General features: G+C 48.4%; 2 protein-coding genes across 8 annotated transcripts in view; both read left to right on the top strand.

Moving 5' to 3' along the window:
* The window catches only part of tubgcp5 (tubulin, gamma complex associated protein 5), a 95,477-nt gene extending 73,705 nt beyond the window's left edge, over window positions 1-21,772 (top strand). Inside the window, exons 22-23 of the mRNA XM_055941215.1 lie at window positions 19,653-19,753; window positions 21,023-21,772. Coding sequence (XP_055797190.1) covers window positions 19,653-19,753; window positions 21,023-21,069 — 148 coding nt within the window. The 3' untranslated portion in view covers window positions 21,070-21,772. The remainder of the gene's footprint in view (window positions 1-19,652; window positions 19,754-21,022) is intronic.
* On the top strand, window positions 11,792-19,646 carry LOC129867644 (uncharacterized). Of its 7 annotated transcripts, none has more exons than XM_055941212.1 (3): window positions 11,792-18,276; window positions 18,414-18,495; window positions 18,532-19,616. In XM_055941212.1, exon 1 carries the CDS (start codon window positions 11,792-11,794, stop codon window positions 15,296-15,298), a length of 3,507 nt encoding a protein of 1,168 aa, XP_055797187.1. In that variant the 3' UTR covers window positions 15,299-18,276; window positions 18,414-18,495; window positions 18,532-19,616. The 7 variants fall into 7 exon arrangements, with proteins under 7 accessions (XP_055797187.1, XP_055797183.1, XP_055797186.1 ...); XM_055941208.1 differs by having other exon boundaries at window positions 18,332-18,495; window positions 18,532-19,611; XM_055941211.1 differs by having other exon boundaries at window positions 18,373-19,616.
* Window positions 21,773-22,106: the final 334 nt, after the last annotated feature.

The following is a 22,106-nucleotide window of genomic DNA, read 5'->3' as shown; positions in this document are numbered from 1 at the left end:
TACCGGTACAGAGTCAATGTGGAGGCTATATACAGGGGGTACCGGTACAGAGTCAATGTGGAGGCTATATACAGGGGGTACCGGTACAGAGTCAATGTGGAGGCTATATACAGGGGGTACCTGTACAGAGTCAATGTGGAGGCTATATACAGGGGGTACTGGTACAGAGTCAATGTGGAGGCTATATACAGAGGGTTAACGGTACAGAGTCAATGTGGAGACTATATACAGGGTGTTACGGTACAGAGTCAATGTGCAGGCTATATACAGGGGGTACCGGTACAGAGTCAATGTGGAGGCTATATACAGGGGGTACCGGTACAGAGTCAATGTGGAGGCTATATACAGGGGGTACCGGTACAGAGTCAATGTGGAGGCTATATACAGGGTGTTACGGTACAGAGTCAATGTGGAGGCTATATACAGGGGTTACCGGTACAGAGTCAATGTGGAGGCTATATACAGGGTGTTACGGTACAGAGTCAATGTGGAGGCTATATACAGGGGGTACCGGTACAGAGTCAATGTGGAGGCTATATACAGGGGGTACCAGTACAGAGTCAATGTGGAGGCTATATACAGGGGGTACCAGTACAGAGTCAATGTGGAGGCTATATACAGGGGTTACCTGTACAGAGTCAATGTGGAGGCTATATACAGGGTGTTAAGGTACAGAGTCAATGTGGAGGCTATATACAGGGGGTACCAGTACAGAGTCAATGTGGAGGCTATATACAGGGGGTACCGGTACAGAGTCAATGTGGAGGCTATATACAGGGGTTAACGGTACAGAGTCAATGTGGAGGCTATATACAGGGGGTACCGGTACAGAGTCAATGTGGAGGCTATATACAGGGTGTACTGGTACAGAGTCAATGTGGAGACTATATACAGGGTGTTACGGTACAGAGACAATGTGGAGGCTATATACAGGGGTTACCTGTACAGAGTCAATGTGGAGGCTATATACAGGGGTTACCTGTACAGAGTCAATGTGGAGGCTATATACAGGGGGTACTGGTACAGAGTCAATGTGGAGGTTATATACAGGGGGTACTGGTACATAGTCAATGTGGAGGCTATATACAGGGGGTACCGGTACAGAGTCAATGTGGAGGCTATATACAGGGGTTAACGGTACAGAGTCAATGTGGAGGCTATATACAGGGGGTACCGGTACAGAGTCAATGTGGAGACTATATACAGGGGGTACCGGGACAGAGTCAATGTGGAGGCTATATACAGGGTGTTACGGTACAGAGTCAATGTGGAGGCTATATACAGGGGGTACCGGTACAGAGTCAATGTGGAGACTATATACAGGGGGTACTGGTACAGAGTCAATGTGGAGGATATATACAGGGTATTACGGTACAGGGTCAATGTGGAGGCTATATACAGGGGTTACCTGTACAGAGTCAATGTGGAGGCTATATACAGGGGGTACTGGTACAGAGTCAATGTGGAGGATATATACAGGGGGTACTGGTACAGAGTCAATGTGGAGGCTATATACAGGAGGTACCGGTACAGAGTCAATGTGGAGACTATATACAGGGGGTACTGGTACAGAGTCAATGTGGAGGTTATATACAGGGGGTACTGGTACATAGTCAATGTGGAGGCTATATACAGGGGGTACCGGTACAGAGTCAATGTGGAGGCTATATACAGGGGGTACCGGTACAGAGTCAATGTGGAGACTATATACAGGGGGTACCGGGACAGAGTCAATGTGGAGGCTATATACAGGGTGTTACGGTACAGAGTCAATGTGGAGGCTATATACAGGGGGTACCGGTACAGAGTCAATGTGGAGACTATATACAGGGGGTACTGGTACAGAGTCAATGTGGAGGATATATACAGGGTATTACGGTACAGGGTCAATGTGGAGGCTATATACAGGGGTTACCTGTACAGAGTCAATGTGGAGGCTATATACAGGGGGTACTGGTACAGAGTCAATGTGGAGGATATATACAGGGGGTACTGGTACAGAGTCAATGTGGAGGCTATATACAGGAGGTACCGGTACAGAGTCAATGTGGAGACTATATACAGGGGGTACTGGTACAGAGTCAATGTGGAGACTATATACAGGGGGTACTGGTACAGAGTCAATGTGGAGGCTATATACAGGGGGTACCGGTACAGAGTCAATGTGGAGACTATATACAGGGGGTACCGGTACAGAGTCAATGTGGAGGCTATATACAGGGGTTACCTGTACAGAGTCAATGTGGAGGCTATATACAGGGGTTACCTGTACAGAGTCAATGTGGAGGATATATACAGGGGTTACCTGTACAGAGTCAATGTGGAGGCTATATACAGGGGGTACCGGTACAGAGTCAATGTGGAGGATATATACAGGGGTTACCTGTACAGAGTCAATGTGGAGACTATATACAGGGGGTACTGGTACAGAGTCAATGTGGAGACTATATACAGGGGTTACCTGTACAGAGTCAATGTGGAGGCTATATACAGGGGTTACCTGTACAGAGTCAATGTGGAGGCTATATACAGGGTGTACCGGTACAGAGTCAATGTGGAGGCTATATACAGGGTGTTACGGTACAGAGTCAATGTGGAGGCTATATACAGGGGGTACCGGTACAGAGTCAATGTGGAGGCTATATACAGGGGGTACCGGTACAGAGTCAATGTGGAGGCTATATACAGGGTGTTACGGTACAGAGTCAATGTGGAGGCTATATACAGGGTATTACGGTACAGAGTCAATGAGGAGGCTATATACAGGGGGTACCGGTACAGAGTCAATGTGGATGCTATATACAGGGTGTTACGGTACAGAGTCAATGTGGAGGCTATATACAGGGGGTACCGGTACAGAGTCAATGTGGAGGCTATATACAGGGGGTACCGGTACAGAGTAAATGTGGAGGCTATATACAGGGGGTACTGGTACAGAGTCAATGTGGAGGCTATATACAGGGGGGTACCGGTACAGAGTCAATGTGGAGGCTATATACAGGGGGTACCGGTACAGAGTCAATGTGGAGGCTATATACAGGGGGTACTGGTACAGAGTCAATGTGGAGGCTATATACAGGGGGTACCGGTACAGAGTCAATGTGGAGGCTATATACAGGGTATTACGGTACAGAGTCAATGTGGAGGCTATATACAGGTACCGGTACAGAGTCAATGTGGAGGCTATATACAGGGTGTTACGGTACAGAGTCAATGTGGAGGCTATATACAGGGGGTACTGGTACAGAGTCAATGTGGAGACTATATACAGGGGGTACCGGGACAGAGTCAATGTGGAGGCTATATACAGGGTGTTACGGTACAGAGTCAATGTGGAGGCTATATACAGGGTGTTACGGTACAGAGTCAATGTGGAGGTTATATACAAGGGGTTAACGGTACAGAGTCAATGTGGAGGCTATATACAGGGTGTTACGGTACAGAGTCAATGTGGAGGCTATATACAGGGGGTACCGGTACAGAGTCAATGTGGAGGCTATATACAGGGGGTACCGGTACAGAGTCAATGTGGAGGCTATATACAGGGGGTACTGGTACAGAGTCAATGTGGAGGCTATATACAGAGGGTTAACGGTACAGAGTCAATGTGGAGACTATATACAGGGTGTTACGGTACAGAGTCAATGTGGAGGCTATATACAGGGGGTACCGGTACAGAGTCAATGTGGAGGCTATATACAGGGGGTACCGGTACAGAGTCAATGTGGAGGCTATATACAGGGGGTACCGGTACAGAGTCAATGTGGAGGCTATATACAGGGTGTTACGGTACAGAGTCAATGTGGAGGCTATATACAGGGGTTACCGGTACAGAGTCAATGTGGAGGCTATATACAGGGTGTTACGGTACAGAGTCAATGTGGAGGCTATATACAGGGGGTACCGGTACAGAGTCAATGTGGAGGCTATATACAGGGGGTACCAGTACAGAGTCAATGTGGAGGCTATATACAGGGGGTACCAGTACAGAGTCAATGTGGAGGCTATATACAGGGGTTACCTGTACAGAGTCAATGTGGAGGCTATATACAGGGTGTTAAGGTACAGAGTCAATGTGGAGGCTATATACAGGGGGTACCAGTACAGAGTCAATGTGGAGGCTATATACAGGGGGTACCAGTACAGAGTCAATGTGGAGGCTATATACAGGGGTTACCTGTACAGAGTCAATGTGGAGGCTATATACAGGGTGTTAAGGTACAGAGTCAATGTGGAGGCTATATACAGGGGGTACCAGTACAGAGTCAATGTGGAGGCTATATACAGGGGGTACCGGTACAGAGTCAATGTGGAGGCTATATACAGGGGTTAACGGTACAGAGTCAATGTGGAGGCTATATACAGGGGGTACCGGTACAGAGTCAATGTGGAGGCTATATACAGGGTGTACTGGTACAGAGTCAATGTGGAGACTATATACAGGGTGTTACGGTACAGAGACAATGTGGAGGCTATATACAGGGGTTACCTGTACAGAGTCAATGTGGAGGCTATATACAGGGGTTACCTGTACAGAGTCAATGTGGAGGCTATATACAGGGGGTACTGGTACAGAGTCAATGTGGAGGTTATATACAGGGGGTACTGGTACATAGTCAATGTGGAGGCTATATACAGGGGGTACCGGTACAGAGTCAATGTGGAGGCTATATACAGGGGTTAACGGTACAGAGTCAATGTGGAGGCTATATACAGGGGGTACCGGTACAGAGTCAATGTGGAGACTATATACAGGGGGTACCGGGACAGAGTCAATGTGGAGGCTATATACAGGGTGTTACGGTACAGAGTCAATGTGGAGGCTATATACAGGGGGTACCGGTACAGAGTCAATGTGGAGACTATATACAGGGGGTACTGGTACAGAGTCAATGTGGAGGATATATACAGGGTATTACGGTACAGGGTCAATGTGGAGGCTATATACAGGGGTTACCTGTACAGAGTCAATGTGGAGGCTATATACAGGGGGTACTGGTACAGAGTCAATGTGGAGGATATATACAGGGGGTACTGGTACAGAGTCAATGTGGAGGCTATATACAGGAGGTACCGGTACAGAGTCAATGTGGAGACTATATACAGGGGGTACTGGTACAGAGTCAATGTGGAGGTTATATACAGGGGGTACTGGTACATAGTCAATGTGGAGGCTATATACAGGGGGTACCGGTACAGAGTCAATGTGGAGGCTATATACAGGGGGTACCGGTACAGAGTCAATGTGGAGACTATATACAGGGGGTACCGGGACAGAGTCAATGTGGAGGCTATATACAGGGTGTTACGGTACAGAGTCAATGTGGAGGCTATATACAGGGGGTACCGGTACAGAGTCAATGTGGAGACTATATACAGGGGGTACTGGTACAGAGTCAATGTGGAGGATATATACAGGGTATTACGGTACAGGGTCAATGTGGAGGCTATATACAGGGGTTACCTGTACAGAGTCAATGTGGAGGCTATATACAGGGGGTACTGGTACAGAGTCAATGTGGAGGATATATACAGGGGGTACTGGTACAGAGTCAATGTGGAGGCTATATACAGGAGGTACCGGTACAGAGTCAATGTGGAGACTATATACAGGGGGTACTGGTACAGAGTCAATGTGGAGACTATATACAGGGGGTACTGGTACAGAGTCAATGTGGAGGCTATATACAGGGGGTACCGGTACAGAGTCAATGTGGAGACTATATACAGGGGGTACTGGTACAGAGTCAATGTGGAGGCTATATACAGGGGTTACCTGTACAGAGTCAATGTGGAGGCTATATACAGGGGTTACCTGTACAGAGTCAATGTGGAGGATATATACAGGGGTTACCTGTACAGAGTCAATGTGGAGGCTATATACAGGGGGTACCGGTACAGAGTCAATGTGGAGGATATATACAGGGGTTACCTGTACAGAGTCAATGTGGAGACTATATACAGGGGGTACTGGTACAGAGTCAATGTGGAGACTATATACAGGGGGTACTGGTACAGAGTCAATGTGGAGACTATATACAGGGGGTACCGGTACAGAGTCAATGTGGAGACTATATACAGGGGGTACTGGTACAGAGTCAATGTGGAGACTATATACAGGGGGTACCGGTACAGAGTCAATGTGGAGACTATATACAGGGGGTACTGGTACAGAGTCAATGTGGAGGCTATATACAGGGGTTACCTGTACAGAGTCAATGTGGAGGCTATATACAGGGGTTACCTGTACAGAGTCAATGTGGAGGATATATACAGGGGTTACCTGTACAGAGTCAATGTGGAGGCTATATACAGGGGGTACCGGTACAGAGTCAATGTGGAGGCTATATACAGGGGTTACCTGTACAGAGTCAATGTGGAGGCTATATACAGGGGTTACCTGTACAGAGTCAATGTGGAGGCTATATACAGGGTGTACCGGTACAGAGTCAATGTGGAGGCTATATACAGGGTGTTACGGTACAGAGTCAATGTGGAGGCTATATACAGGGGGTACCGGTACAGAGTCAATGTGGAGGCTATATACAGGGGGTACCGGTACAGAGTCAATGTGGAGGCTATATACAGGGTGTTACGGTACAGAGTCAATGTGGAGGCTATATACAGGGTATTACGGTACAGAGTCAATGAGGAGGCTATATACAGGGGGTACCGGTACAGAGTCAATGTGGATGCTATATACAGGGTGTTACGGTACAGAGTCAATGTGGAGGCTATATACAGGGGGTACCGGTACAGAGTCAATGTGGAGGCTATATACAGGGGGTACCGGTACAGAGTAAATGTGGAGGCTATATACAGGGGGTACTGGTACAGAGTCAATGTGGAGGCTATATACAGGGGGGTACCGGTACAGAGTCAATGTGGAGGCTATATACAGGGGGTACCGGTACAGAGTCAATGTGGAGGCTATATACAGGGGGTACTGGTACAGAGTCAATGTGGAGGCTATATACAGGGGGTACCGGTACAGAGTCAATGTGGAGGCTATATACAGGGTATTACGGTACAGAGTCAATGTGGAGGCTATATACAGGTACCGGTACAGAGTCAATGTGGAGGCTATATACAGGGTGTTACGGTACAGAGTCAATGTGGAGGCTATATACAGGGGGTACTGGTACAGAGTCAATGTGGAGACTATATACAGGGGGTACCGGGACAGAGTCAATGTGGAGGCTATATACAGGGTGTTACGGTACAGAGTCAATGTGGAGGCTATATACAGGGGGTACCGGTACAGAGTCAATGTGGAGACTATATACAGGGGGTACTGGTACAGAGTCAATGTGGAGGATATATACAGGGTATTACGGTACAGGGTCAATGTGGAGGCTATATACAGGGGTTACCTGTACAGAGTCAATGTGGAGGCTATATACAGGGGGTACTGGTACAGAGTCAATGTGGAGGCTATATACAGGGGGTACCGGTACAGAGTCAATGTGGAGGATATATACAGGGGTTACCTGTACAGAGTCAATGTGGAGGCTATATACAGGGGGTACCGGTACAGAGTCAATGTGGAGGATATATACAGGGGTTACCTGTACAGAGTCAATGTGGAGACTATATACAGGGGGTACTGGTACAGAGTCAATGTGGAGACTATATACAGGGGGTACTGGTACAGAGTCAATGTGGAGACTATATACAGGGGGTACCGGTACAGAGTCAATGTGGAGACTATATACAGGGGGTACTGGTACAGAGTCAATGTGGAGACTATATACAGGGGGTACCGGTACAGAGTCAATGTGGAGACTATATACAGGGGGTACTGGTACAGAGTCAATGTGGAGGCTATATACAGGGGTTACCTGTACAGAGTCAATGTGGAGGCTATATACAGGGGTTACCTGTACAGAGTCAATGTGGAGGATATATACAGGGGTTACCTGTACAGAGTCAATGTGGAGGCTATATACAGGGGGTACCGGTACAGAGTCAATGTGGAGGCTATATACAGGGGTTACCTGTACAGAGTCAATGTGGAGGCTATATACAGGGGTTACCTGTACAGAGTCAATGTGGAGGCTATATACAGGGTGTACCGGTACAGAGTCAATGTGGAGGCTATATACAGGGTGTTACGGTACAGAGTCAATGTGGAGGCTATATACAGGGGGTACCGGTACAGAGTCAATGTGGAGGCTATATACAGGGGGTACCGGTACAGAGTCAATGTGGAGGCTATATACAGGGTGTTACGGTACAGAGTCAATGTGGAGGCTATATACAGGGTATTACGGTACAGAGTCAATGAGGAGGCTATATACAGGGGGTACCGGTACAGAGTCAATGTGGATGCTATATACAGGGTGTTACGGTACAGAGTCAATGTGGAGGCTATATACAGGGGGTACCGGTACAGAGTCAATGTGGAGGCTATATACAGGGGGTACCGGTACAGAGTAAATGTGGAGGCTATATACAGGGGGTACTGGTACAGAGTCAATGTGGAGGCTATATACAGGGGGGTACCGGTACAGAGTCAATGTGGAGGCTATATACAGGGGGTACCGGTACAGAGTCAATGTGGAGGCTATATACAGGGGGTACTGGTACAGAGTCAATGTGGAGGCTATATACAGGGGGTACCGGTACAGAGTCAATGTGGAGGCTATATACAGGGTATTACGGTACAGAGTCAATGTGGAGGCTATATACAGGTACCGGTACAGAGTCAATGTGGAGGCTATATACAGGGTGTTACGGTACAGAGTCAATGTGGAGGCTATATACAGGGGGTACTGGTACAGAGTCAATGTGGAGACTATATACAGGGGGTACCGGGACAGAGTCAATGTGGAGGCTATATACAGGGGGTTACGGTACAGAGTCAATGTGGAGGCTATATACAGGGGGTACCGGTACAGAGTCAATGTGGAGACTATATACAGGGGGTACTGGTACAGAGTCAATGTGGAGACTATATACAGGGGGTACCGGTACAGAGTCAATGTGGAGACTATATACAGGGGGTTACGGTACAGAGTCAATGTGGAGGCTATATACAGGGGTACCGGGACAGAGTCAATGTGGAGGCTATATACAGGGGGTACCGGTACAGAGTCAATGTGGAGGCTATATACAGAGGGTTAACGGTACAGAGTCAATGTGGAGGCTATATAGAGGGGGGTACCGGTACAGAGTCAATGTGGAGGCTATATACAGGGGTTACCTGTACAGAGTCAATGTGGAGGATATATACAGGGGTTACCTGTACAGAGTCAATGTGGAGGCTATATACAGGGGGTACCGGTACAGAGTCAATGTGGAGGCTATATACAGGGGTTACCTGTACAGAGTCAATGTGGAGGCTATATACAGGGGTTACCTGTACAGAGTCAATTAGGAGGCTATATACAGGGGGTACCGGTACAGAGTCAATGTGGATGCTATATACAGGGTGTTACGGTACAGAGTCAATGTGGAGGCTATATACAGGGGGTACCGGTACAGAGTCAATGTGGAGGCTATATACAGGGGGTACCGGTACAGAGTAAATGTGGAGGCTATATACAGGGGGTACCGGTACAGAGTCAATGTGGAGGCTATATACAGGGGGGTACCGGTACAGAGTCAATGTGGAGGCTATATACAGGGGTTACCTGTACAGAGTCAATGTGGAGGCTATATACAGGGTGTACCGGTACAGAGTCAATGTGGAGGCTATATACAGGGTGTTACGGTACAGAGTCAATGTGGAGGCTATATACAGGGGGTACCGGTACAGAGTCAATGTGGAGGCTATATACAGGGGGTACCGGTACAGAGTCAATGTGGAGGCTATATACAGGGTGTTACGGTACAGAGTCAATGTGGAGGCTATATACAGGGTATTACGGTACAGAGTCAATGAGGAGGCTATATACAGGGGGTACCGGTACAGAGTCAATGTGGATGCTATATACAGGGTGTTACGGTACAGAGTCAATGTGGAGGCTATATACAGGGGGTACCGGTACAGAGTCAATGTGGAGGCTATATACAGGGGGTACCGGTACAGAGTAAATGTGGAGGCTATATACAGGGGGTACTGGTACAGAGTCAATGTGGAGGCTATATACAGGGGGGTACCGGTACAGAGTCAATGTGGAGGCTATATACAGGGGGTACCGGTACAGAGTCAATGTGGAGGCTATATACAGGGGGTACTGGTACAGAGTCAATGTGGAGGCTATATACAGGGGGTACCGGTACAGAGTCAATGTGGAGGCTATATACAGGGTATTACGGTACAGAGTCAATGTGGAGGCTATATACAGGTACCGGTACAGAGTCAATGTGGAGGCTATATACAGGGTGTTACGGTACAGAGTCAATGTGGAGGCTATATACAGGGGGTACTGGTACAGAGTCAATGTGGAGACTATATACAGGGGGTACCGGGACAGAGTCAATGTGGAGGCTATATACAGGGGGTTACGGTACAGAGTCAATGTGGAGGCTATATACAGGGGGTACCGGTACAGAGTCAATGTGGAGACTATATACAGGGGGTACTGGTACAGAGTCAATGTGGAGACTATATACAGGGGGTACCGGTACAGAGTCAATGTGGAGACTATATACAGGGGGTTACGGTACAGAGTCAATGTGGAGGCTATATACAGGGGTACCGGGACAGAGTCAATGTGGAGGCTATATACAGGGGGTACCGGTACAGAGTCAATGTGGAGGCTATATACAGAGGGTTAACGGTACAGAGTCAATGTGGAGGCTATATAGAGGGGGGTACCGGTACAGAGTCAATGTGGAGGCTATATACAGGGGTTACCTGTACAGAGTCAATGTGGAGGATATATACAGGGGTTACCTGTACAGAGTCAATGTGGAGGCTATATACAGGGGGTACCGGTACAGAGTCAATGTGGAGGCTATATACAGGGGTTACCTGTACAGAGTCAATGTGGAGGCTATATACAGGGGTTACCTGTACAGAGTCAATTAGGAGGCTATATACAGGGGGTACCGGTACAGAGTCAATGTGGATGCTATATACAGGGTGTTACGGTACAGAGTCAATGTGGAGGCTATATACAGGGGGTACCGGTACAGAGTCAATGTGGAGGCTATATACAGGGGGTACCGGTACAGAGTCAATGTGGAGGCTATATACAGGGGGGTACCGGTACAGAGTCAATGTGGAGGCTATATACAGGTACCGGTACAGAGTCAATGTGGAGGCTATATACAGGGTGTTACGGTACAGAGTCAATGTGGAGGCTATATACAGGGGGTACTGGTACAGAGTCAATGTGGAGGCTATATACAGGGGTTACCTGTACAGAGTCAATGTGGAGGCTATATACAGGGTGTACCGGTACAGAGTCAATGTGGAGGCTATATACAGGGTGTTACGGTACAGAGTCAATGTGGAGGCTATATACAGGGGGTACCGGTAGAGAGTCAATGTGGAGGCTATATACAGGGGGTACCGGTACAGAGTCAATGTGGAGGCTATATACAGGGTGTTACGGTACAGAGTCAATGTGGAGGCTATATACAGGGTATTACGGTACAGAGTCAATTAGGAGGCTATATACAGGGGGTACCGGTACAGAGTCAATGTGGATGCTATATACAGGGTGTTACGGTACAGAGTCAATGTGGAGGCTATATACAGGGGGTACCGGTACAGAGTCAATGTGGAGGCTATATACAGGGGGTACCGGTACAGAGTAAATGTGGAGGCTATATACAGGGGGTACCGGTACAGAGTCAATGTGGAGGCTATATACAGGGGGGTACCGGTACAGAGTCAATGTGGAGGCTATATACAGGTACCGGTACAGAGTCAATGTGGAGGCTATATACAGGGTGTTACGGTACAGAGTCAATGTGGAGGCTATATACAGGGGGTACTGGTACAGAGTCAATGTGGAGACTATATACAGGGGGTACCGGGACAGAGTCAATGTGGAGGCTATATACAGGGTGTTACGGTACAGGGTCAATGTGGAGGCTATATACAGGGGTTACCTGTACAGAGTCAATGTGGAGGCTATATACAGGGGGTACTGGTACAGAGTCAATGTGGAGGATATATACAGGGGGTACTGGTACAGAGTCAATGTGGAGGCTATATACAGGAGGTACCGGTACAGAGTCAATGTGGAGACTATATACAGGGGGTACTGGTACAGAGTCAATGTGGAGACTATATACAGGGGGTACTGGTACAGAGTCAATGTGGAGGCTATATACAGGGGGTACCGGTACAGAGTCAATGTGGAGACTATATACAGGGGGTACTGGTACAGAGTCAATGTGGAGGCTATATACAGGGGTTACCTGTACAGAGTCAATGTGGAGGCTATATACAGGGGTTACCTGTACAGAGTCAATGTGGAGGATATATACAGGGGTTACCTGTACAGAGTCAATGTGGAGGCTATATACAGGGGGTACCGGTACAGAGTCAATGTGGAGGATATATACAGGGGTTACCTGTACAGAGTCAATGTGGAGACTATATACAGGGGGTACTGGTACAGAGTCAATGTGGAGACTATATACAGGGGGTACTGGTACAGAGTCAATGTGGAGGCTATATACAGGGGGTACTGGTACAGAGTCAATGTGGAGGCTATATACAGGGGGTACTGGTACAGAGTCAATGTGGAGACTATATACAGGGGGTACCGGTACAGAGTCAATGTGGAGACTATATACAGGGGGTACTGGTACAGAGTCAATGTGGAGGCTATATACAGGGGTTACCTGTACAGAGTCAATGTGGAGGCTATATACAGGGGTTACCTGTACAGAGTCAATGTGGAGGATATATACAGGGTGTACCGGTACAGAGTCAATGTGGAGGCTATATACAGGGGGGTACCGGTACAGAGTCAATGTGGAGGCTATATACAGGTACCGGTACAGAGTCAATGTGGAGGCTATATACAGGGTGTTACGGTACAGAGTCAATGTGGAGGCTATATACAGGGGGTACCGGGACAGAGTCAATGTGGAGGCTATATACAGGGTGTTACGGTACAGGGTCAATGTGGAGGCTATATACAGGGGTTACCTGTACAGAGTCAATGTGGAGGCTATATACAGGGGGTACTGGTACAGAGTCAATGTGGAGGATATATACAGGGGGTACTGGTACAGAGTCAATGTGGAGGCTATATACAGGAGGTACCGGTACAGAGTCAATGTGGAGACTATATACAGGGGGTACTGGTACAGAGTCAATGTGGAGACTATATACAGGGGGTACTGGTACAGAGTCAATGTGGAGGCTATATACAGGGGGTACCGGTACAGAGTCAATGTGGAGACTATATACAGGGGGTACTGGTACAGAGTCAATGTGGAGGCTATATACAGGGGTTACCTGTACAGAGTCAATGTGGAGGCTATATACAGGGGTTACCTGTACAGAGTCAATGTGGAGGATATATACAGGGGTTACCTGTACAGAGTCAATGTGGAGGCTATATACAGGGGGTACCGGTACAGAGTCAATGTGGAGGATATATACAGGGGTTACCTGTACAGAGTCAATGTGGAGACTATATACAGGGGGTACTGGTACAGAGTCAATGTGGAGACTATATACAGGGGGTACTGGTACAGAGTCAATGTGGAGGCTATATACAGGGGGTACTGGTACAGAGTCAATGTGGAGGCTATATACAGGGGGTACTGGTACAGAGTCAATGTGGAGACTATATACAGGGGGTACCGGTACAGAGTCAATGTGGAGACTATATACAGGGGGTACCGGTACAGAGTCAATGTGGAGGCTATATACAGGGGTTACCTGTACAGAGTCAATGTGGAGGCTATATACAGGGGTTACCTGTACAGAGTCAATGTGGAGGCTATATACAGGGTGTACCGGTACAGAGTCAATGTGGAGGCTATATACAGGGTGTTACGGTACAGAGTCAATGTGGAGGCTATATACAGGGGGTACCGGTACAGAGTCAATGTGGAGGCTATATACAGGGGGTACCGGTACAGAGTCAATGTGGAGGCTATATACAGGGTGTTACGGTACAGAGTCAATGTGGAGGCTATATACAGGGTGTACCGGTACAGAGTCAATGTGGAGGCTATATACAGGGGTTACCTGTACAGAGTCAATGTGGAGGCTATATACAGGGTGTACCGGTACAGAGTCAATGTGGAGGCTATATACAGGGGGGTACCGGTACAGAGTCAATGTGGAGGCTATATACAGGTACCGGTACAGAGTCAATGTGGAGGCTATATACAGGGTGTTACGGTACAGAGTCAATGTGGAGGCTATATACAGGGGGTACTGGTACAGAGTCAATGTGGAGACTATATACAGGGGGTACCGGGACAGAGTCAATGTGGAGGCTATATACAGGGTGTTACGGTACAGGGTCAATGTGGAGGCTATATACAGGGGTTACCTGTACAGAGTCAATGTGGAGGCTATATACAGGGGGTACTGGTACAGAGTCAATGTGGAGGATATATACAGGGGTTACCTGTACAGAGTCAATGTGGAGGCTATATACAGGGGGTACCGGTACAGAGTCAATGTGGAGGATATATACAGGGGTTACCTGTACAGAGTCAATGTGGAGACTATATACAGGGGGTACTGGTACAGAGTCAATGTGGAGACTATATACAGGGGGTACTGGTACAGAGTCAATGTGGAGGCTATATACAGGGGGTGCTGGTACAGAGTCAATGTGGAGGCTATATACAGGGGGTACTGGTACAGAGTCAATGTGGAGACTATATACAGGGGGTACCGGTACAGAGTCAATGTGGAGACTATATACAGGGGGTACTGGTACAGAGTCAATGTGGAGGCTATATACAGGGGTTACCTGTACAGAGTCAATGTGGAGGCTATATACAGGGGTTACCTGTACAGAGTCAATGTGGAGGATATATACAGGGGTTACCTGTACAGAGTCAATGTGGAGGCTATATACAGGGGGTACCGGTACAGAGTCAATGTGGAGGCTATATACAGGGGTTACCTGTACAGAGTCAATGTGGAGGCTATATACAGGGGTTACCTGTACAGAGTCAATGTGGAGGCTATATACAGGGTGTACCGGTACAGAGTCAATGTGGAGGCTATATACAGGGTGTTACGGTACAGAGTCAATGTGGAGGCTATATACAGGGGGTACCGGTACAGAGTCAATGTGGAGGCTATATACAGGGGGTACCGGTACAGAGTCAATGTGGAGGCTATATACAGGGTGTTACGGTACAGAGTCAATGTGGAGGCTATATACAGGGTGTACCGGTACAGAGTCAATGAGGAGGCTATATACAGGGGGTACCGGTACAGAGTAAATGTGGAGGCTATATACAGGGGGTACCGGTACAGAGTCAATGTGGAGGCTATATACAGGGGGTACCGGTACAGAGTCAATGTGGAGGCTATATACAGGGTGTTACGGTACAGAGTCAATGTGGAGGCTATATACAGGGGGTACCGGTACAGAGTCAATGTGGAGGCTATATACAGGGGGTACCGGTACAGAGTAAATGTGGAGGCTATATACAGGGGGTACTGGTACAGAGTCAATGTGGAGGCTATATACAGGGGGGTACCGGTACAGAGTCAATGTGGAGGCTATATACAGGGGGGTACCGGTACAGAGTCAATGTGGAGGCTATATACAGGGGGTACTGGTACAGAGTCAATGTGGAGGCTATATACAGGGGGTACCGGTACAGAGTCAATGTGGAGGCTATATACAGGGTATTACGGTACAGAGTCAATGTGGAGGCTATATACAGGTACCGGTACAGAGTCAATGTGGAGGCTATATACAGGGTGTTACGGTACAGAGTCAATGTGGAGGCTATATACAGGGGGTACTGGTACAGAGTCAATGTGGAGGCTATATACAGGGGGTACCGGTACAGAGTCAATGTGGAGGCTATATACAGGGGGTACTGGTACAGAGTCAATGTGGAGGCTATATACAGGGGGTACTGGTACAGAGTCAATGTGGAGGCTATATACAGGGTGTTACGGTACAGAGTCAATGTGGAGGCTATATACAGGGTGTTACGGTACAGAGTCAATGTGGAGGCTATATACAGGGGGTACTGGTACAGAGTCAATGTGGAGGCTATATATAGGGGGTACCGGTACAGAGTCAATGTGGAGGCTATATACAGGGTATTAAGGTACAGAGTCAATGTGGAGGCTATATACAGGGGGTACCGGTACAGAGTCAATGTGGAGGCTATATACAGGGTGTTACGGTACAGAGTCAATGTGGAGGCTATATACAGGGGGTACCGGTACAGAGTCAATGTGGAGGCTATATACAGGGGGTACTGGTACAGAGTCAATGTGGAGGCTATATACAGGGGGTACTGGTACAGAGTCAATGTGGAGGCTATATACAGGGGGTACCGGTACAGAGTCAATGTGGAGACTATATACAGGGTGTTACGGTACAGAGTCAATGTGGAGGCTATATACAGGGGGTACCGGTACAGAGTCAATGTGGAGGCTATATACAGGGGGTACCGGTACAGAGTCAATGTGGAGGCTATATACAGGGGGTACTGGTACAGAGTCAATGTGCAGGGGCACCGGTGTCGAGGTAATATGTACATGTAGGTAGCGTTAAAGTGATTATGCATAGATAACAGAGTATCAGCAGCTTAGAAGAGGAGGGGGGGGTGGGAAATTCAGAAAGTCTGGGTAGCCATTTGATTAGATGTTCAGGAGTCTTATGGCTTGGGGGTAGAAGCTGTTTAGAAGCCTCTTGGACCTAGACTTGGCGCTCCGGTACCGCTTGCCGTGCGGTAGCAGAGAGAACAGTCTATGACTAGGTTGGCTGGAGTCTTTAACAATTTTAGGGCCTTCCTCTGACACCGCCTGGTATAGAGGTCCTGGATGGCAGGAAGCTTGGCCCCAGTGATGTACTGGGCCGTACGCACTACCCTCTGTAGAGCCTTACGGTCGGATGCTGAGTAGTTGACAAACCAGGCAGTGATGCAACCGGTCAGGATGCTCTCGATGGTTGCAGCTGTACAATTTTGAGGATCTGTGGACCCATGCCAAATCTTTCCAGTCTCCTGAGGGGGGAATAGGTGTTGTCGTGCCCTCTTCACAACTGTCTTGGTGTGTTTGGACCATGATAGTTTGTTGGTGATGTGGACACCAAGGAACTTGAAACTCTCGACCCGCTCCACTACAGCCCCGTCGATGTTAATGGGGGCCTGTTCAGCCCTCCTTTTCCTGTAGTCCACGATCAGCTCCTTTGTCTTGATCACATTGAGTGAGAGGTTGTTGTCCTGGCACCACATTGCCAGGTCTCTGACCTCCTCCCTATAGGCTGTCTCATCGTTGTCAGGTCTCTGACCTCCTCCCTATAGGCTGTCTCATCGTTGTCAGGTCTCTGACCTCCTCCCTGTAGGCTGTCTCATCGTTGTCAGGTCTCTGACCTCCTCCCTATAGGCTGTCTCATCGTTGTCAGGCTGTCTCATCGTTGTCAGGTCTCTGACCTCCTCCCTATAGGCTGTCTCATCGTTGTCAGGTCTCTGACCTCCTCCCTATAGGCTGTCTCATCGTTGTCAGGTCTCTGACCTCCTCCCTATAGGCTGTCTCATCGTTGCCAGGTCTCTGACCTCCTCCCTATAGGCTGTCTCATCTTTGTCAGGTCTCTGACCTCCTCCCTATAGGCTGTCTCATCGTTGTCAGGTCTCTGACCTCCTCCCTATAGGCTGTCTCATCGTTGTCAGGTCTCTGACCTCCTCCCTATAGGCTGTCTCATCGTTGTCAGGTCTCTGACCTCCTCCCTATAGGCTGTCTCATCGTTGTCAGGTCTCTGACCTCCTCCCTATAGGCTGTCTCATCGTTGTCAGGTCTCTGATCTCCTCCCTATAGGCTGTCTCATCGTTGTCAGGTCTCTGACCTCCTCCCTAAAGGCTGTCTCATCGTTGCCAGGTCTCTGACCTCCTCCCTATAGGCTGTCTCATCGTTGTCAGGTCTCTGACCTCCTCCCTATAGGCTGTCTCATCGTTGTCAGGTCTCTGACCTCCTCCCTATAGGCTGTCTCATCGTTGTCAGGTCTCTGACCTTCTCCCTATAGACTGTCTCATCGTTGTCAGGTCTCTGACCTCCTCCCTATAGGCTGTCTCATCGTTGTCAGGTCTCTGACCTCCTCCCTATAGGCTGTCTCATCGTTGTCAGGTCTCTGACCTCCTCCCTATTGGCTGTCTCATCGTTGTCTCTGACCTCCTCCCTATAGGCTGTCTCATCGTTGTCAGGTCTCTCCTCCCTATAGGCTGTCTCATCGTTGTCAGGCTGTCTCATCGTTGTCAGGTCTCTGACCTCCTCCCTATAGGCTGTCTCATCGTTGTCAGGTCTCTGACCTCCTCCCTATAGGCTGTCTCATCGTTGTCAGGTCTCTGATCTCCTCCCTATAGGCTGTCTCATCGTTGTCAGGTCTCTGACCTCCTCCCTATAGGCTGTCTCATCGTTGTCAGGTCTCTCCTCCCTATAGGCTGTCTCATCGTTGTCAGGTCTCTGACCTCCTCCCTATAGGCTGTCTCATCGTTGTCAGGTCACTGACCTCCTCCCTATAGGCTGTCTCATCGTTGTCAGTTCTCTCCTCCCTATAGGCTGTCTCATCGTTGTCAGGTCTCTGACCTCCTCCCTATAGGCTGTCTCATCGTTGTCAGGCTGTCTCATCGTTGTCAGGTCACTGACCTCCTCCCTATAGGCTGTCTCATCGTTGTCAGGTCTCTGACCTCCTCCCTATAGGCTGTCTCATCGTTGTCAGGTCTCTGCCCTCCTCCCTATAGGCTGTCTCATCGTTGTCAGGTCTCTGACCTCCTCCCTATAGGCTGTCTCATCGTTGTCAGGTCTCTGACCTCCTCCCTATTGGCTGTCTCATCGTTATCAGGTCTCTGACCGCCTCCCTAAAGGCTGTCTCATCATTGTCGGTGAGCAGGCCTGTTGACACTGTTGTGTCGTCTGCAAACTTAATGATGGTGTTGGAGTCGTGCTTGGCCATGCAGTCGTGGGTGAACAGGGAGTACAGGAGGGGACTGAGTACCACCCCTGAGGGGCCCCAGTGTTGAGGATCAATGAATTGCAAAAATCACTGAAGCTGGAGTCTTATATCTCCCTCACTAACTTTAAGCATCAGCTGTCAGAGCAGCTTACCGATCACTGCACCTGTACACATCTGTAAACAGCCCATCCAACTACCTCATCCCCATATTGTTATTTATCTTCTTGCTCCTTTGCACACCAGTATCTCTACTTGCACATTCATCTTCTGCACATCTATCACTCCAGAATTAATGTTAAATTGTAATTACTTCACCACTTTGACCTATGTATTGCCTTATCTCCCTTATGTTACCTCATTTGCACACACTGTACATAGATTTTTCTATTGTGTTATTGACTGTACGTTCGTTTATGTGTAACTCTGTGTTGTTGTTTGTGTCAAACTGCTTTGCTTTATCTTGGCCAGGTCGCAGTTGTAAATGAGAACTTGTTCTCAACTAGCCTACCTGGTTAAATAAAGGTGAAATTAATAAATAAAAGTCTACACCTGTTGTATTCGGCGCATGTGACAAATAACATTTGATTTGATTTGACATTGAAAATGGTGTTCCTCTGTCGTTTCCAGGATCGAATCCATTGATAAGATGGAATCTGATTTCAAGAACTGTCACATGTTCCTGGTGACTATACTTAACAAAGCTGTCTGCCGGGGGTCATTTCCACACTGTAAGTTACACACGGATCTGTTCAATTAGGATTGTTGTGTGAAAGGGTGTCTGCTGTTGAGGGGTGTCTGCTGTTGAGGGGTGTCTGCTGTTGAGGGGTGGTGTCTGCTGTTGAGGGGTGGTGTCTGCTGTTGAGGGGTGGTGTCTGCTGTTGAGGGGTGGTGTCTGCTGTTGAGGGGTGGTGTCTGCTGTTGAGGGGTGTCTGCTGTTGAGGGGTGGTGTCTGCTGTTGAGGGGTGGTGTCTGCTGTTGAGGGGTGGTGTCTGCTGTTGAGGGGTGTCTGCTGTTGAGGGGTGTCTGCTGTTGAGGGGTGTCTGCTGTTGAGGGGTGTCTGCTGTTGAGGGGTGTCTGCTGTTGAGGGGTGTCTGCTGTTGAGGGGTGTCTGCTGTTGAGGGGTGTCTGCTGTTGAGGGGTGTCTGCTGTTGAGGGGTGTCTGCTGTTGAAGGGTGGTGTCTGCTGTTGAAGGGTGGTGTCTGCTGTTGAAGGGTGGTGTCTGCTGTTGAGGGGTGTCTGCTGTTGAAGGGTGGTGTCTGCTGGTGAGGGGTGGTGTCTGCTGTTGAGGGGTGGTGTCTGCTGTTGAGGGGTGGTGTCTGCTGTTGAGGGGTGGTGTCTGCTGTTGAGGGGTGGTGTCTGCTGTTGAGGGGTGGTGTCTGCTGTTGAGGGGTGGTGTCTGCTGTTGAGGGGTGGTGTCTGCTGTTGAGGGGTGGTGTCTGCTGTTGAGGGGTGGTGTCTGCTGTTGAGGGGTGGTGTCTGCTGTTGAGGGGTGGTGTCTGCTGTTGAGGGTGGTGTCTGCTGTTGAAGGGTGGTGTCTGCTGTTGAAGGGTGGTGTCTGCTGTTGAGGGGTGGTGTCTGCTGTTGAGGGGTGGTGTCTGCTGTTGAGGGGTGGTGTCTGCTGTTGAGGGGTGGTGTCTGCTGTTGAGGGGTGGTGTCTGCTGTTGAGGGGTGGTGTCTGCTGTTGAGGGGTGGTGTCTGCTGTTGAGGGGTGGTGTCTGCTGTTGAGGGGTGGTGTCTGCTGTTGAGGGGTGGTGTCTGCTGTTGAGGGGTGGTGTCTGCTGTTGAGGGGTGGTGTCTGCTGTTGAGGGGTGGTGTCTGCTTTTGAGGGGTGTCTGCTGTTGAGGGGTGTCTGCTGTTGAGGGGTGGTGTCTGCTGTTGAGGGGTGGTGTCTGCTGTTGAGGGGTGGTGTCTGCTGTTGAGAGGTGGTGTCTGCTGTTAAGAGGTGGTGTCTGCTTTGAAGGGTGTCCTGACAGTCTTTTCTCTGTTCTCTCTTATAGTGGAGTCCCTTGCCCTGTCTCTGATGGCTGGCTTTGAGCAGTGTTGAGAGAAGAACATCTCTTTCTGCCGGCCCACCCGACCTTCTGACCCCCCCCCCCGACCCACGACCCTGCGCCCACCTGACCCCCAGACCCCTCAACCCCCAGACCACCTGACCCCCAGACCCCTCAACCCCCAGACTCAACCCCCAGACCACCCCTCAAGACTCTACAACACTGGCTACGTCCCAATGGGAACCCTTTAAGGTGCACTACTTTTGGCCCTCTAGGGACTAGAGTGGCATTTGGGACACTGTAGTTGTTGTTGTTGACATCATAGGAGCCAGAAGTGATGGACAAGCGATCTGTTTCTCCACCGGGGAAAGACATCATTCACCCGTCTCCTAAGTCATGGATGCTCCTCATCAATACCCTCAAGACAGAAGTATTACAAATGTGCTTGTAAATGTTGTTGATTTTGAAGCTGTTTTATGGCGTTGTCATTCATCCGTAGGCTTCCTGCTGTTAGTGTTTTACCAACTATGGATTTACATTTGTTGGATTTTTGATTTCCGGTGAGATTATTTTTGAATTGTTTGCATTTGTACATTTAGTTAATTTTAGCAATTGGAACAACTGTCAATCCAGAATATCATAATAATGTTTAATATCTCAGATGTATTTCTCCCTGGTGTTTAGTTTAGTTCATTGAAATGTATGGGTTAATAAGAAACATAAGAACTAAATATTAAAACAAACCTGGTCACATTATTACACATTATTATATTACAGTGGAAACTATTCAGACACTTTATCCATTTAAAAAAAAACTTTACAGCCTTATTCTAAAATGAATAATTTGTTTGAGGAAATCTACATAATGACATCACAGTAACAGGTCTAGAAATACCTTATTTACATAAATATTGAGACTCTAAATTGATCTCAGGTGCATCCTGTTTCCATTGATCATCCTTGAGATGTTTCTACAACTTGATTGGAGTCCACCTGAGGTAAATTAAAATGATTGGACATTATTTAGAAAGGTACACACCTGTTTATATAAAGGTCCCACAGTTGACAGTGAATGTCAGAGCAAAAACCA

This window comes from Salvelinus fontinalis, chromosome 12, assembly GCF_029448725.1.
Source record: "Salvelinus fontinalis isolate EN_2023a chromosome 12, ASM2944872v1, whole genome shotgun sequence".
NCBI classification, from domain to species: Eukaryota; Metazoa; Chordata; class Actinopteri; order Salmoniformes; family Salmonidae; genus Salvelinus; species Salvelinus fontinalis.
This window is presented reverse-complemented; position numbering and strand designations above follow the sequence as displayed.

Bases quoted from the DNA above. Each gene is read 5' to 3' on its own strand.
- LOC129867644 (XM_055941212.1), top strand. From the start codon at position 11,792: ATGTGGAGGCTATATACAGGTACCGGTACAGAGTCAATGTGGAGGCTA.